The sequence below is a fragment of the Suricata suricatta genome, chromosome 8 (genome assembly GCF_006229205.1).
Source record: "Suricata suricatta isolate VVHF042 chromosome 8, meerkat_22Aug2017_6uvM2_HiC, whole genome shotgun sequence".
NCBI classification, from domain to species: domain Eukaryota; kingdom Metazoa; phylum Chordata; class Mammalia; order Carnivora; family Herpestidae; genus Suricata; species Suricata suricatta.
In genome coordinates, this window is record NC_043707.1 from 23,352,841 (window position 1) to 23,369,659 (window position 16,819).

A 16,819-nucleotide genomic window follows, 5' to 3' on the forward strand; every position below is an offset into this window, starting at 1 on the left:
GGAGGGTTTTATAGGCTTGTTCATAAATAAGAGGACCATGTAATTTATTATCTAGAGCCGGTCACTTTCGAGAATCAAATAGATGCCTTTTTGCTAGGGCATCAGGCATAAGCCAGGACTGTTCTCATCAACTGGGAGATGTGATTACCCACTTTATAAAGAGCAAGTGATGCTGTGAACCCAAAGTTCTGTGTTAACTTATGGAAACCTCATTTCTTTCGATTATTTGTTTACAATTACGGTTTACATTCTTCCTAGATGATTTTCATAGTTTTCTAGGGCTGCTGCCAACAAATTGGGTGGCCTAGAATAACAAAAATTTATTCTCTCACTGTTCTGGAGGCTAGAAATCTGAAACCAAGGTGTTAGCAGGGCCCTGTCTCTGAAGGTTGGAGATGCTGGCTGGGTGTCTTGTAGTTCCTTGGCTTGTGGCCACATCGCTGCGCTCTCCGCCTCTGAGGCCACATGGCCTTTGTGTCTTTCAGGGCCTTTTTGTAAGGACACCAGTTATTGGAATTAGGGACCACCCTAAAAGAGTGTGACCTTATTCTGTAATCACATCTGCTTATTTCCAAAGCAGGTTTCATTCACAGTATTGAATTCAACCTTTTTTGGGGACACAATTTAACCCACAACAGATGGTATGGTTTTAACTTCTGAAATCTCTGCAGATTAATTGGGTTGAATTTTTATTACACACAAGACACTTCTCAGAGTGAGAATAATGTAATTCATTGAGCCAGCTAACAAATCTGAATAAATGCATTTTCCATCTGGGCAGTTGCTTTTTGTATTTCTCTTATCTCATGATGTGTGTGTGTGTGTGTGTGTCACTTTGGTCAGCCACAGCAAATGACTGAAGCAAAGCTAAAGCGAAGCTGTAACTCAAAGTTGTATCCAAAAAAATGAAGCTGTTAGTGGCTGAAAGCATGTTATGTGTTGTAGTCTGTTGCTAGTTTGAGTGGAGTTAAGAGAGAGTATTTGGTCGTTTGCTTATCGAATAAGCTGACCATTTGGGGAATTGGCTGCTGCCGAGGAAGAGAGGGGGGAAGTAGACCGGAGCAGCCAGTTAGGTAGTATGCAGGTTTGGGTTGTTAGCCTGGGCAGAGTGGCACGCTCAGATTGGAATCCTAATTTCACTTATCTGGAGAGGGTGCGACTTAATACAATGGAAGATTGTTGTCGAGAACTTACTCGGTAAGAATGCTGCTCTGCCGGCTCTGCCCATTCCAGCAGTGTGAGCTCCTCGTTCTGTTTCATGGGTGTGACTGCCACTCGGGATCCCTGGGGCAGGCCAGTGGCGGGGCACTTTGTTTTGTCGTGTTTAACACCGGAACTCTGACGCTGCTTCTCTGTGGGGCATTTACATTCATTTTGGAAGCAGTGTATTTAACGATATGAAAGTTAGTGAAGTGAAGGACTAACAAAGTGAAGGACTCAAAGATGACATAAAAAGAGCACCTATAAAGAGACAAAAAAGATTATATGTCAATTATACTTCAATGGAAAACCAAGGAAGACAGATGACATAGAAAAATGAGCAAAGAACGCAAATGGTTCAGTTCTTCAAAGAAGATATGCTAATGGCCAGTAAATATTAAAGATGGTTTGGGAAATGCATGTAAAAACAAGGAACGATTTTTTTACTTTTCAGATGGACAAAATAAAGATTAATAATGCAGTATTTATGAGTTTACAGGAAAGTAAATTCTCTCATACACAGTAGGTAGGGATGTAGATGGATACAGTCATTCTGTGAAGCCAGTTTAGTTGTATATATCAAAATTTTAAATGCAGAAACCTTAACAGGTGCCTGAGTGGCTCAGTTGGTTTAGCATTCAACTCTTTATTTCAGCTCATGTCTTGATCTCACAGTTGTGGGATTGAGCCACGTTCAATGTGGAGCCTGTTTGGGATTCTCTCTCTCTCTCTCTCTCTCTCTCTCTCTCTCTCTCTCTCTCTCTCTCTCTCTCTCCCCCCCCCTCTCTCTCTCTGTCTGTCTCTCTGCTTCTCCCTCCTCCTCCCCCTCCCCCCTTTCAGAAATAAACTTTAATAAAAATAAACAAAAATAAAATGCAGAAACCCTTTGACATTCTGTTTCTCAGAAGCTTTTCCCATTTTGTGATTGGTCTACTCATCATATCCTTATCTTGCATATCAGAGATTTACAATTTCTTTTTCTTCATATAATTACTAAATATGATAAAATACTTCATTGTTGTATTTTCTTAAAACATTTGCCTATTTTTTTTAATGTTTTATTTCATTAATGTTTATTATTGAGAGAGAACCAGCACGAGCAGGGGAAGGCGGAGAAAAGGCAGGCTCCACACTGTCAGCACAGAGCCCCATGTCAGGCTCTCATGACCTAAGCTGAAACCAAGAGTGGGATGCTTACCAAACTGAGCCATCCAGGTGCCCTTGCCGTTCCATTTTCTAAGTGGGCCTTTAAAAAACTAGATAGACGTTTCCATTTATGTATTTAAATCTGGTTTTTTTTTTTTTAATTCCCTTCAGTTTTTAAGTTTAAATAGCCCCTCAGTCCTTTAAAAGTGCAATAAGGTGCAATAAGTCAGTTAAGCATCTGATTCTTGATTTTGGCTCAGGTCATGATCTCACTGTTCATGTGTTGAGCTCTGTGCTGACAGTGCTGAGCCTGCTTGAGATTCTCTCTCTCTGACTCTCTCTATGCCCCTCCCCTGGGTGCTTGAGTGCTCTCTCTCTCCCAAATTATTTTAAAAACTTTAAAGAAACGTCTTTTGAAATTTTATTGTCATTTGTAGTAAGCTTGAAATTTTTTAAACACATCATTTATAAATTTAGTTTCCTCAGTAAAAATTGGTATGTCTTGCCAACTACTTTAGCTTTCTTTATATCTCATTATTCACTATAAATCACATAATTTTCCTATTACAGTATTTCCTGGCTGGTTTTACATTTTGAAACTATTGTGATGGGATCTCTTTTTATATTTCCACACTTGTCATTGTTAGACTATTGTAAGAGCTTTATGGATTTCATGTATACATATTTAGCTTGTTTTACATAAATTTAAATTCTTTTGTGTGATTTTATAATCTAAAATTAATTATTTCCTCATTGTTCATAGTGTTGTAAATTCTTCTTTCAGGCCTTCTAGGTATATAGTTTTTATCTCCCATACTACATAGCAGGTGCTCCAAGGGCTGAAACTTTACTTTTACTTTTACGTTTGTAAAGTGCATATCATAGAATGTAAGTCAGTGTATAGTTATTTGTTAAATAAGTGATGAGTAGAGAAAGCTACAAGAATATACATATATATTTATCAAGAATATATATACTTAAAGAATATAGTGAATGTCTCTGGGTGATGTTTTTACTTTCTTTTCTACTTGTCTACTTATACATATCAGGTTTTATAGATTAAACATCTTATACTTCCATAAATGGAGAAAATCAAATTTAAGGAAAAAAGCTTAGCTCTTAGTTTTATTTCTTCACTGAGGTCAAAGGACAGTATATCATTTTAGTTGAGTTGATTGGATGTTTCCTATAAATTGCAGCCGAGAGGAATGAACGATGAGAACATGACATTGAACCCAAAAACAAGAAGTAGGACTCTCATAAGAAAGATAGTGGAAAGCTACTCAAATCCACAAATTTTTATTTTATTTTATTTTATTTCATTTCATTTTTTATTTTATTTTATTATTTTTTTGCTTATTTTATGAGGTGGGTTTGGTTTACATGCAGAGTCTTACAGAAGAACACACCTAACTGGGATTTGTACTCCTCTGGCCTCTGGGCCCCTCAACCCAGATTGAAGACTAGCCCCGGGGCAGAATTGACAGGGATCTCCACTGTCTCAGCAGTAGAGGTCATTTTTACTCTGTCTTCCCTAATGCAGTGGGCCAAGTGAATTATGCATTCTTTATGCCCAGCTTGCTCAATAAAAGCCTACTTACTTGAATGCAGTGCTCAAACAGGATCTGCATATGTCCCTCTGGCCTTCCTCCTGGGTGCAGTGGTGGGGGTAGCTTGCCTCTGGGTTATGGCTCCACTGACTCGTGAGCGATAGGTCTTTCTGTGCAGAAAAGACAGAATTGAGGGTCAGGCAGTTGATCCCCGTAAGTTTCTGCCTAACGGAAGAGGTTCTGCTGTTTATGTGTCTCTGGGGTCTACCGTAGGCGTGTGGACTGTAACTGCTTTGCCCCACAGAGACAGAGCTGCCTTTCAAATCATGGCATGTGCTTTCGGCATTTCCCTCTCTCTCTTTGTTTTCCATACTCAGAAGCAATCTGAGTGATATGTTTAATTGTCTCGTATACATTGGTTCAGTCATATGTGTTGTCACTTAAATTTTTTTAAGTGGAATTTTTTAAACCTCTCTAATTTGAAGGACAGGAAGTTGCAAAGTTAATACAGAGAGGCCCTGTGTACTCTTTACCCAGTTTTCCCCAAATGCTACATTTCACATAACTATAGTATACTATCAGAACCAAGAATTTGGCATCTGCCATGTGTGTTGTGTATAGCAGTTCTGTGTCACAGTCAAGATACAGGATATGCTATAACCACTAAGAGCTCCCTCATGCCACCCTTTATAATCACACCCTATGTCAATAATCTCCAAGACTCCCCCCAGGTTTAGTAATCTGATAGGATTCACAGAATTCCTGTACTCAGGGCGATGTTTTATAGCCAGTGAGAGGATACAAAACAGGATCAGTAAAGGAAAACAGTGCATTGAGCAGGGTGTGGAGGATACCAGGCATAAACGTCCATGGTCTTCTCCCAGCGGAGTTGCACAGGGTGCATTTAATCCGCCAGCAACAAATTGTAGCAGCACACGTGAGGTGTTTTCTGTTAAGGAAACTCACTTAAACCTTGAATTCCAGGGTTTTTTTTTTTTTTTTTTGAAGTGTGATCATGTAGGCACAGGTGCCTTCATGATATGACCATAGTTAATGCAACTCCAGACCCCCAGAAAGAAAGCAGGGTTCACCATACATCACACTATTTATGCAAACTGTCTAAAGTGTGGTTCAAAGCTTCAGGCATACAAAACATAAGGGCACTCCAAGACTTCCATTCCCGGAAGCTGACCATGAGCCGGTCGCACAAGCAGGGTCTCTGAGAATGTGCACGATTTTTGAGCAACTCAGGCCTGTTTGGTTAACTCTTTGCTTACCCTGCCTTGTTTGATATAGATGGGATATAGAGAAATAATGCTGAGCCGGTGTGGAGGTGAGAGTTGGGGATTTGGGGGAGGTGCCACTTTAGATAGAGTGGCCAAGGAAGGCCTTCCTGACAGTGGGATGTGACAGCTGAGACCTACAGTATGAGAGAGCAGTCACCATGTGAACAGCAGGGCACACAGCCCTAGGCAGCGTTGGAACACATGTACAAAGGCCCCCAAAAAGAGACATGGAAAAGAAGCCTGTGTTAGTTTTGGGTTGTTATGGCCATCACAGATTGCCACAAATTTAGAGCCTAAAACAATATCCATTTATTGTCCCAAAATTCTTCAAGGCAGAAGTCCTGGCTGGCCCAGCTGGGTACTCTGTTAAGGATCTCAAGAGGTCAAAATAAAAGAGTTAAAGCCCAGCCTGGGCTCTTATCTAGAGGCTGTGGGGAAAATCTGCTTCCAGACATACTCATGCTGTCAGAATTTAGTTCATTTTGGTTATAGGACAGGTCATTCTCAGCTTCTAGAAGCCACCCACATTCTTTGGCTTAGAGTTGCTCCACCTTCAAAGCCAATAGTTCTTTAAATCTCTCCGGCTTCCCATCCTGCCCTCCTCTGCGGATTTTTACAGGCATACCGTGTTTTATTGCACTTTGCTTTATTGAGCTTCACAGATACCGCATTTTTTACAAATTGAAGATTTGTGTGACAGCCCTGCATTGAGCAAGTCTCAGCGCCATTTTTCCAACAGCATTTGCTCACTTCCATGTTTCTGTGTCATGTCGCAAAATCTGGTAATTCTTGCAATATTTTGAATGTTTTCGTTATTTGTTATGATATCTATGATCAGTGATTACAGTTCACTGAAAGCTTAGATGATAGTTCACATTTTTTAGCAGTAAAGTATTTTTAAGTACATTGTTTTTTAGACGTAATACTGTTGAACACTTAATGGACTACAGTACAGTGTAAACCTAACTTTTATATGCACTGGGAAACCAAAAAATTTATTTGACTCACTTTATTGTGACCTTTGCTTTCTTGTGGTGATCTCGGCCTCAACCTGCAGTATCTCCAAGATATGTATTTTTAAAACAACCTTATTGAAATATAACTTACATACCATAGAATTCACCCATTTAAAGGTCAAATAGTTCAATGGCAACCATCATGATAGCCAACTTGAGAACATTTTCATCCTCTAAAAAGGAACCTCGTACTCTTTAGCTAGCTCCTTTATTCTCACCCTCTCCCCCTTAGTCCAAAGCGACTGCTAATCTACTTTCTGTCTCTCTAGATTTCCCTGTTCTGAACACTCACACAAAGGGGATTATATAATACATGGCCTTATATGACTGGCTTGTCTGACTTAGCGTAATGTTTTCAAGGTTGATCATGTTGTGACATGTATCAGTACTTAATTCCTTTTTATGGCCAAGTAATACTTCATTGTAAGGATATAGTACAATTTCTTAATCATTCTTCCCCTTCTGGCTATTATGGATAATGTTATAAATGTTTGTGTACAAGTTTCTGTGTGGACATATGCTTTCATCTCTCTCATATATGTACCTTGGAGTGGAAATGCCAGGTCATATGGTAACTCTGTTTAATTGTTTGAGGAACTGTCCGACTGTTTCCAAAAGCAGCTGCACTATTTTACATTTCCAACAGCAGTGTATGAGAGTTCTGATTTCTCCACACCCTTGCCAACACTTGTTATTATCTGATTTTTTTTTATCAGAACCATCCTATTGGATGTGGAGTGGTATTTCGTTGTGGTTTTGATGTGCACTTCCCTGATTAGTGATGCTGAGCATCTTTTCACATGTTCATTGGCTATTTGTGTATCTTCCTTGGAGAATTATCTATTCAAGTCCTTTGCTGATTTTTCATTAGATTATTTGTTTTTGTTGTTGAGCTGTAGGAATTCTTTATATGTGCCGGATATTAATCCCTTAGCAGATACATGGCTTGCAGCTATTTTCTCTCTTTCCATACAGGTTGCCTTCTCACTCTGTGGACTGTTTCCTTTTCTGTGCGGAACATTTTAGGTTTGATAGTCACATTTGTCTATTTTTTCCTTTTGTGGCTTGTGCTGCATTTGGTGTCATATCCAAGAAATTGTTGCCAAATCCAATGTATGAAGTTTTTTTCCCTGCGTTTTCAGAATTCTAGGTGTTTTATAGTTTCAAGTGTTACATGTAGGCCTTTACTCCAATATTAGTCCTTTCTTAAAGTGTTCTATATATTATTGAGAAGGAATTAAGAAGTGTTTTCTTTTGTATGACTCTGCCAAGAATTTTCTTTTTTAAGATTTTTATTTTAAATAATCTCTGCACCCAGTGTGGGGTTCAAACCCACAACCCAAGATCAAGAGTTGCATGTTCTACCAACTGAGTCAGCCATGTGTCCTGGGAACTTGGGTGTATTTAAACTCTTTCCCTCCCTCCCTGCCTTCCTTCCTTCCTTAATAGCTTGGAGATTATGGACTCACTCATATTTTCTTAATTGGTGTGCTGATAGAAGAATGACAGTGCAACAACACTTTCTTGTTTGTACTTGATTAGCAGAAAGAAGATGAGCCTGAAGTCTGAACGCCGTGGAATTCACGTGGACCAGTCGGAGCTCCTATGCAAGAAAGGATGCGGTTACTATGGCAACCCTGCTTGGCAGGGTTTCTGCTCCAAGTGCTGGAGGGAAGAGTACCACAGAGCCAGGCAGAAGCAGATTCAGGAGGACTGGGAACTGGCAGAGCGGTAAAAGGACTTAACCAGGGGCGGTTTAACACCAAGACAGCTGGAGATGCAGCTCTGCCATGGTCAAAGCCCATTTTTCCCACCTGTTGTGAGCTGTCAGCAAGTCAGCTTAATATTCGGAGGAGTGAATTTTTTCCCCTCTTCTCAGTCAACATTTAATGAATAGCTTTCAGTGGTTTCTTCATTTTGTCTTTGTCTTATAATTATTTTCTGTTTAGAGTGTGTTAGACTGAGTCTCTAAGAGATAAAATAGACTTCCCGGAGAAGAAGAACAGAGATACACATACTTCATGGCGAAGATTAAATGCAGTAATCTAGCTGATGTTCCGAGCACAGGGCTCAGCACATGGCTCTCACCAAGCATCATTTTTTTTCTTTCTTAAAAATACATCCAGCGTAGTGCCTGCGATGGTGATAAACACATCATAGTAAAAACCTTTTTTATTTGTTTTTTAATTTTTTTTTAACATTTATTCATTTTTGAGACAGAGGCAGAACATGAGTGAGAGAGGGGTGGAGAGAGAGGGAGACACAGAATCCAAAGCAGGCTCCAGGCTCTGAGCTGTCAGCACAGAGCCCGACTCAGGGCTTGAACTCACGGACTGTAAGATCATGACCTGAGCCAAAGTCGGACGCCCAACCGACTGAGCCACTCAGACACTCCAAAACTTTTTTGATTTGTATACAGAGCCTGTGCATTTTGGAAATCTAAGTTTTTCTTAAAAATGAGGTTTCTTAGTCCAAAGTAGTTTATATTATCCAGAAATATGATTATGATAAAAACTAAAAGATGGAATGGCTGGTGAGTATAGAGATGAATAAAATGCCACGAATGATGTTAATCTCTTACCAGAACATCCTAGAAGCAGTAAAACTTCTCCCTAAAAGAGCACCAGACTGAACTCTGACAGCTTGTGCTAGTTTTTGTGTCTAATCAGCCATGTTTGTTGAGTGGCTACTTTGCTAACATCTGCGGTGAACTTGGGGAATTATGCATACTCACTGCTTTCAGTAACTCGATGGTCACAGAGAGAAAATACAGACCTAGAACATGAAGTACTTGCTCAGGTTTCCCACTGCACTCCTGATCATCTCAGTAGCTGGTCCTGTTTCGTGAAGAAAGTAGCTTTCTTCCCTCTCCAACAGCAAAATGTGCTCCCGTCTTGATGCTGTCTTTCTTTTGTCTCAGAGAGAGGTGTGTTCCTATTCCATTCTCAGACTAACACTTCTGCCCATGATTTCATTGCTGTTTCTTCTTTCATTTATGACCTTGCTTGAGATTTACTACAACACCGTTTTTCAAATTTGAACAAGCATGAGAATCATTTATAAAAAAAGGATCACTGGACCTCACCTTGGAGTCTCTGACTTTAGTAGGGTGGAAGTGAGGTCTGGGAATTTGCATTTCTAACAAGGTCCCAGGTGGTACTGCTGGGATCACCATATAGAATGTTGTTCTATAGATAGCTCTTCAGATTTATTATACATACCTCAATACCTTGGACCTAGCCCAGGGCCAAATTTATTTCTTTTATTTAGTCAATCCCAACATTCCTCCTACCCTTCTTCTGTATCAGTTAATGAAATCACTGATTTATTCAGTTGGCTGAAAAACATTGAGAGTCATTCTTAATTTCTCTTTTACCTTCCTTACATGAGCAATAAATAGAACTTATTCCAGCACAGAGAAGTCTCTTGAATTTCATCCTTTCTTAGTTTCCAGATCTCTTTTCCCCTCACTTAAATCTGTGTATAATATATTCTTAATTATTGCCCCTCAAGTTATCACATAGCAACCTGCATTCGTTTTCTAAAGCACAGATCTGATGATGGTGATTTTATTGGGTTTACAGTCTTTCTTGGTTCCCCACTACATGATGAAATCTTGGATATAATGGGCTTGGCAGTCAAGTCATACCAGTGGCTGTGTTGATCTTAGTCTGCAAAGGAAACCATATGCCTTCACGTTAGTAGCTCCCTCTTCCTGGAATACCCTTTCACTCGGTGGAGCCCCATTCACCTCTTAAGACTGATGTAAAGGTCACCACTTTACAATGATCTTCGGCTCCTCCCGCAGATTAAGTTCTTTCCTATCTTCTCATAGCAATTAGGTTTTACTCTCTACTGTAGGAGCTCTCTCATTATATAGTTTTCTCTTTTTCCTTTGCATTGAGCTTGTTAGGAAAAAGGACTAGAGTTTATTTCTTTTATGTAACCTTAGTGCATTTACTAAATGAATATGAACTAGGGAGAAGGTCCTTTTTGAATCTAGGAGTGTTTGGGATAATTTCATTCAGGCATCTCAGACTTATTTGATATATTTAGCCTCCATTTCTGCAATTCATTGAGTAATAGCTTCAGATTCAAGGAAAACTTGGAGGATGTCTGGCTCATTCATAATCTCTTTTGAATTACAGACTTCAGCGGGAGGAGGAAGAGGCCTTTGCCAGCAGTCAGAGCAGCCAGGGGGCCCAATCCCTCACATTTTCCAAGTTTGAAGAAAAAAAAACCAATGAGAAGACCCGCAAGGTTACCACAGTGAAGAAATTCTTCAGTGCTTCATCCAGGGTTGCATCAAAGAAGGGTAATTTTCTTAGTCTCTTTCTTCTTCTGTGTTCAGGGAGATAGAGAATAGACCCACAGTGCATGTGTGCTCTGCTTTTTAATTTCTGTAAGTGTTCGGGGGATATCAACCCATATTTGAAATTGAAATTGGTTTAAGGGTCACACAATATATGAAACCAAAAATCTCGTTGGTTGGAGGACATTGTGTGTGAGAGAAGTCTGTTTATTACTCTATAGGAGGAATAAAGAGAATTAAAATTATTTATAAAATCTATTCCCATCCAAATGGCTATCTTTTGGGGTTTTTTTTTTAAATGCCTTTAATTTTTGGATTGTGTTTTATTCTCCTTTGTATAATATCCTTACTTAACCATTTCTTATCAAAAATGACTATTTCTAGGCTTAAAGTCATCTAAAAAAGAGGTTTTCTAAGAGCTTGAGAGACAGCTTGCATCTTGAGGAAATATATAGGGAACATAAAAGAGAAGGTTTGCTTTGGCCGCTTGGAGGGGAGAAATAACCCATAGAAGGCATTTTCTGGTACATTGATTTGTATGTACCTTATCTTTTTCATCTGCTTCTTAAAATGCTGTATACCCAGCAGAAGGATTGTTGATACAGTAACACGCGTTCTACCAGTCAGCAGACAGGCTAGTGGAAGTGGCCTAGCTGGAAGCAAGAAAGACTGTCTGGTCAGCGTTGTCTTTGAACCTTCATGTTGGTAATTAGAGGTATGCATTACATTTGAAATGGTGATGGAGACAAGCCTGGTGCGATCTGAAGAGATGTTCTCTTGGACAAACCCCGCCATCTGGGGTAATTGTCAGGAGTGGGTTTTGTCTGCCTAAAGGTAGGGAAATGAGTAATAATATCACATCTTAAGATCTTTGCTGTTCTTGGGCACCTGGGTGGCTCAGTCAGTTAAGTCTCAGGACTTGGCTCAGGTCATAATCGCACAGTTCATGTGTTCGAGCCCCACTCTGGGCTCTGCACTGATGGTGTAGAGGCTGCCTGGGCTTCTCTTTCTCTCCTTCTCTGCCCTTTCTGTGCGCTGTTTCTTTCAAAATAAATAAATAAATAAACTTAAAAAAAAAGATCTTTATTGGTCTTTCAGATTTAATGGCTGTTGTTTGTTTTATTAGGAGGAAAGGTTGCTTGGGTGGCTGGGTAGCTTAGTTGACTGAGCATCTGACTTTGGCTCAGGTTATCTCATGGTTAGTGAGTTCAGGCCCGCATTGGGCTTTGTGCTCATAGTACTGAGCCTGCTTCAGATCCTCTGTCTCCCTCCCTCGCTGCCTTCCGTGCCTCAAAAGTAAAGAAATATTAAAAAAAAATTTTTAAAGAAGAAAATGTTGCTTGTTACCAAAAACACAGCACTTTAATAAGAAGCAGACCTTTAAGTAATCTTTCTGTTCACATGGTTAATTTGACATTGTTTCTTGGCTGGCTGTCACTATAGCAGTTTTCTCTATTGTAATTAGAATGGGAATAATCAAGATTAGATGCAGAATGTATCTGACTCATCATTAATTTAGTAGGAGGTACTGAAGTATGGTGCTGAAGAGCATGAACTTTGGACTCAACCTTTTTTGCCTCTCAGCTTTGCGGTTTGCCAGCTGTTGTGACCTTAAGCAAGCTAATTTCTTTAAGCTCTGTCTATTCTGAGGGACAGTCATACCTACTGTAGGCACGCCTTCAGAATTCAGTGAGCTGATCCAGTTAAAAGAGTTCAGCACAGCACCTGACACAGTAAGTCTCTAATAAATGTTAGCTAGTTGAAAATACACATCATTTTTCTGATAGCGTAATCTCTACTAATAAGGAGCTCAAAGGTACTGATCAAAACCATTCGTTCCAATTTAGCCTAAATTATGTTTTTTGCTTTGGGAAAGTCTCATGAACCTTACGAATTTATGATATACAGTGAAATGGTGTACTGTGACAGAAGATGAAATAGTAAAGAAGTTCTAAAGCCCTTGGCTCTAACTGCCTCATTTTACAAATGACAGCATGAAAGCCGATAAATAGTAGCTAACTTAATCAAGGTCCTGTAATATGTTGCTGTATTAAAACTCAAGTCTCATGGTTCTACTTTCTTCCCATTATATCTCTTGACCTCTAGTATATGTATGTGAACATAAATCTCCATCTGTATCTATATCTATGGATAGATAGTTGATGAGATTTCTGTTACTTAAGGACTTAATAGTCCTGCACATTCTTTGACACTTAAAAAAAAATCGTGTCCTAAGACTGTCTGTACAATGTGCATTATTTTATGAAAGAAGATTTGTACTTCATTATTTTTTTAACATTTATTTGAGAGAGAGAGCACAAGTTAAGGAGGAACAGAGAGGGAGGGAGAGAGAATCTGTGCTTATAGTGCAGAGCCCACTGTGGGGCTCAAACTCATGAACCATGAGACCATGACCTGAGCCGAAATCAAGAGTTCAGATGCTTAGCCGACGGAGCCATCCAGGCGCCCTGAAGACTTGTACTTTAAAAGAAACAATCCCAAGTTGTTTTTATTTAAAAAATGTTTAGCCGGGATACTTCTTAGCTTTTTTTTGAATGATAGATTCTTACCTTAGATTTTTTTATCTTTAGTTGTTTGTAGCCTATAGAAAGCATATAGGGATAAAGACCTCAAAATATTAAAAAAAAAACCTGATATGTGTTTATTACAAAAGAAGATCCTGTTTGATCTTTGTTTCACAGACTGCTTCTATAACTTTGCCAGATGAACTTTGCATTTCAGACTGATTATTTGGCCTTTGCATGTGGATAAGGTTAGCCTATACTAAATGTGGTTTTAATTTATTGAGTCTCGACTAAATTAGACCTTTTGCATTCTGTATTCTTTATTTCACTTCATTAATACATAATGCCTTGGCTCTTGATATTTTTCTTGTTTCTATTGATGGCATGAAAGAAAGCTCTTAAACAAAGGCAGATTGGTGGTAAATAGAACATAAATATAATCTTATAAGGATTTTGAAGAATATTTAATATCCTGGTAAGAGTTGGGATGCCCTTCAGAGAAGGTTAATGGAATAGCTTGACTGTAAAGACTCAGAGAGTTTACTACGAGTTTTTAAATCTCTGAAGTAAGATTGGGTGAGCTCTATTACAGCTTACACAATAAGTCATAGTTGGATGGTCAAGTTGAAATACTTGCCCATATATTTCAAAAGTCCCTTTTCTTTGAGAGTTCAACTAGATGTTGGTGTCCTGAGTAGAATCTTGTGTACATCTTTCACAAACTAATCTAAAGGCAGTGCTCATAGGAAGAATATCTTCTCTATTATTAGAACAGAAAAATACCAAATTTTCCACCCAGACCTTAGATTCTAAGTATTAATCTTCACTAAAGTGAACGTGAGAGTTCTGTTGAGAAAAGACTGATTCTGGAGCTGGAGCAGAGAAAGAGGGGCCACCCAAAATGTGGGAAGACCCAGAAGCCATCTTCTGTGGATTTCCACTGTCCAAATTTATAAATAAATGGAGTATACCTGAATAAAATAATCCATTAGTTTTTTCAGCTAACTAAATAGATAAATGAGGGGCGCCTGGGTGGCTCAGTTGTTTGAGCGTCTGACTTCAGCTCAGGTCATGATCTCGTGGTTTGTGAGTTTGAGCCCCGTGTTGGGCTCTGTGCTGACAGCTCGGAGCCTGGAGCCTGCTTCAGATTCTGTGTCTCCCTCTCTGCCCCTCCCCAGCTCGTGCTCTGTCTCTCTCTGTCTCTCTCTCTCTCTCAAAAATAAACAAACATAATAGAACATAAAATAAAATAGGTAAATGAGTAAATAGAAGAGAGAAGATGGCTCTTTTTTTTACCATAGAATGGTGACTAAATAATATGGGAGGGTTGATGGGGATGAGAAATAGCCTTTTTGCAGTCATCATAGTAAGAATTGATTCAGTGGATGCTAAATCTGAGGTGAGAGAAGTTTCCTGAGGAACAAATTATGAATATGATCTCAAATTAACTCCCACAGCTAATTTATTAATTACAAATAGAGAAATGGTAACTATGTAATGATGCGAAATGGACCTTATGCGCCTCCAGATATGATCCTTTGAGAAGAACATACCGTGAATGATGTTAATACTTAAGCTGAAAAGTTATAACCTGAATCCAGTCATGAGAAAACAGCAGAGAAACCCAAATTGAGGGGCATCCAGTAAAATGACTGCCTGTTTTATTCTTTAAAATTGTCAATATCACAGAAACAAAGGAAGGCCGGGAGCCCTTAGAGGTTAAGGAGATTAAGTAATGCATGACCGCAAATGAAGATGTGGCCCTCAATTCGATCCTACGTAAGACAAAACCCACATACTTCTTTTAGTGACTATACTGTAGTTCCATAAAGGTACATCCATGTTGTTAGGAAGCACTCATATTAAGAGATAAAGAGCATGATATATACAATCAACCTGAAAATTTAGAAAAAATAGTACAGACATAACAAAAGGTTACAGTTTCATTGATCTGAGTTAAAGGTGTAAAGAAGTTATTTGTAGCAGTCTGGCAGCTTTTCTGTACATTTGAGGTCATTTCCAAATAAGGTAAAAATAAAACAATAATCTTCCAGCATTCAGTGCTGCCCCAAGCTGTCCCAGATGTTAGGTAAGTAGAAGCATAGTGTTGATTACATCGTCTGAAAGATCACTAATGAATTGCTACTTTAATCATGAGGGCCTCTTTGGCACTTAGATGAAACTGAGGAAATGATTCTCCAACTTGAATTTAGAACTGATTTTATAATCGTGCCTGTTTTCTGACTTTCATTGATAGGGACTATGAGAAATTGTTTCCCATTACCGCGTATTTAGTGTCTTTTATTCTTTGACACCAACCAGGTGTCCAACAGTTCAGTCATTTTTCTGACACTGACTACCCAGAGTCAGCATAAAACCCACAGGTTGAGGGCTCAGTTCCATAAGACGAGTGTCCACCCGAGGCCAGCTGCAGCCCCCCACAAGCTGGGCGCCCATACTCCTGACCAACCAGCTAGAAGCTGGGGGTTCCACAGGCCTCTTTTCAGATATGACAATTTGTTAGAATGACTCACAGACCTCAGGAAAACACTTCATTAATGCTTCTGATGTATTACAAAGAATGCAACACAGGAATAGCTAAATGGAAGAACACAGGGCAGGGTATAGGGCAGGGGGCCACGCTGCCATGCCCTCTCTGGTTGAGCCGTACAGCCAGCACCTCGATGTGTTCACCGGTGTGGAAGCTCTCCAGACCTAAGCCTTCAGGGATTTTTATGGCAGCCTCATCTCATAGGCATGCTTGATGAAATCATTGGCTGTTGGTGATCAGGAAATGTCCACCCCCTCTGCCCTCTGAAAGTCAGGAGTCGGGGTAGGTGGGACTGGAAGTTTCAAGCCTCTAATTGCCGAGTTGGCTCCTCTGTGTCCTGTAATAATCTGCTGAGTTGCCCTTGTTTTTTTTTTTGTTTGTTTGTTTAGTTTTGTTTTTTGGGGTTTTTTTTGGATAATCTGAGAAACATGGGATTCTTCAGTAAATTTTTTAACATTGACACATAAAATGTTTTTAGTACTAGAAATGGTGTTAATCATCTTTACTACATGATCATGTTTTTTTTTTATAATTGACATAACTCATTTGTCTTTACTCTTTCACACCTATTCTTCAAACAAATTTAGTGAAGATTTTGCTTTTACAGGTTTACTTTATATATCAAAGATTTAACTGGATTTAGTGTGATCTCCCTTTGCAGGCAGCTTTATGTAATAGGTACTGAACTGATACTCATTAATTTGCTTAAATAGGAATAAGTAGGTGCTATAATAATAGTAGGAGCATTATGGTGTGGTTGTAAAGAACCTGAGCTTGGAAATTAAACAGATCTGGTTTCGGATTTCAGCTTTTCCTCTACCTGTGTGACCTGAAGCACATAAGTGACTTAATTTCTCTAACCTCAGTGTATATGTGGCCTAAAATAGTAGATATTATTATTTCATCATTTCAGACATCTAAATTTTTAAGGACTAATGAGAACATATAGTAAATCACAGTGTCTGCAATACGGAAAATTCTTAAATGATAACTGTAAGTATTACCATTATAATTCAAAAGCATATGTTATTCTGCTAAGAAGACTTTTTATTTTTTTTATTATTACTATTTTTTTACTTTTTATTTAAATTCAAGTTAGTTAACATACAGTGCAATCATATTGGTTTCAGATGTACAATATAGTGATTCAATACTCCTACACAACACCTGGTGCCCACCAGTGCCCTCCTTCATCCCCATCACCTCTTTAACCCGTCCCACTCCCCAGTCCCC

At 39.1% G+C, this 16,819-nt stretch overlaps 1 protein-coding gene across 5 annotated transcripts in view; it reads left to right on the top strand.

Moving 5' to 3' along the window:
• The window catches only part of RABGEF1 (RAB guanine nucleotide exchange factor 1), a 61,062-nt gene that overhangs the window by 12,404 nt on the left and 31,839 nt on the right, over positions 1-16,819 (top strand). For 3 of the 5 annotated variants that reach the window (XM_029949447.1, XM_029949448.1, XM_029949444.1), the window contains exons 2-3: positions 7,741-7,929; positions 10,347-10,513. In XM_029949447.1, coding sequence (XP_029805307.1) covers positions 7,751-7,929; positions 10,347-10,513 — 346 coding nt within the window. In that variant the 5' untranslated portion in view covers positions 7,741-7,750. The remainder of the gene's footprint in view (positions 1-7,740; positions 7,930-10,346; positions 10,514-16,819) is intronic. The other 2 variants (XM_029949443.1, XM_029949445.1) reach the window with 1 other exon arrangement.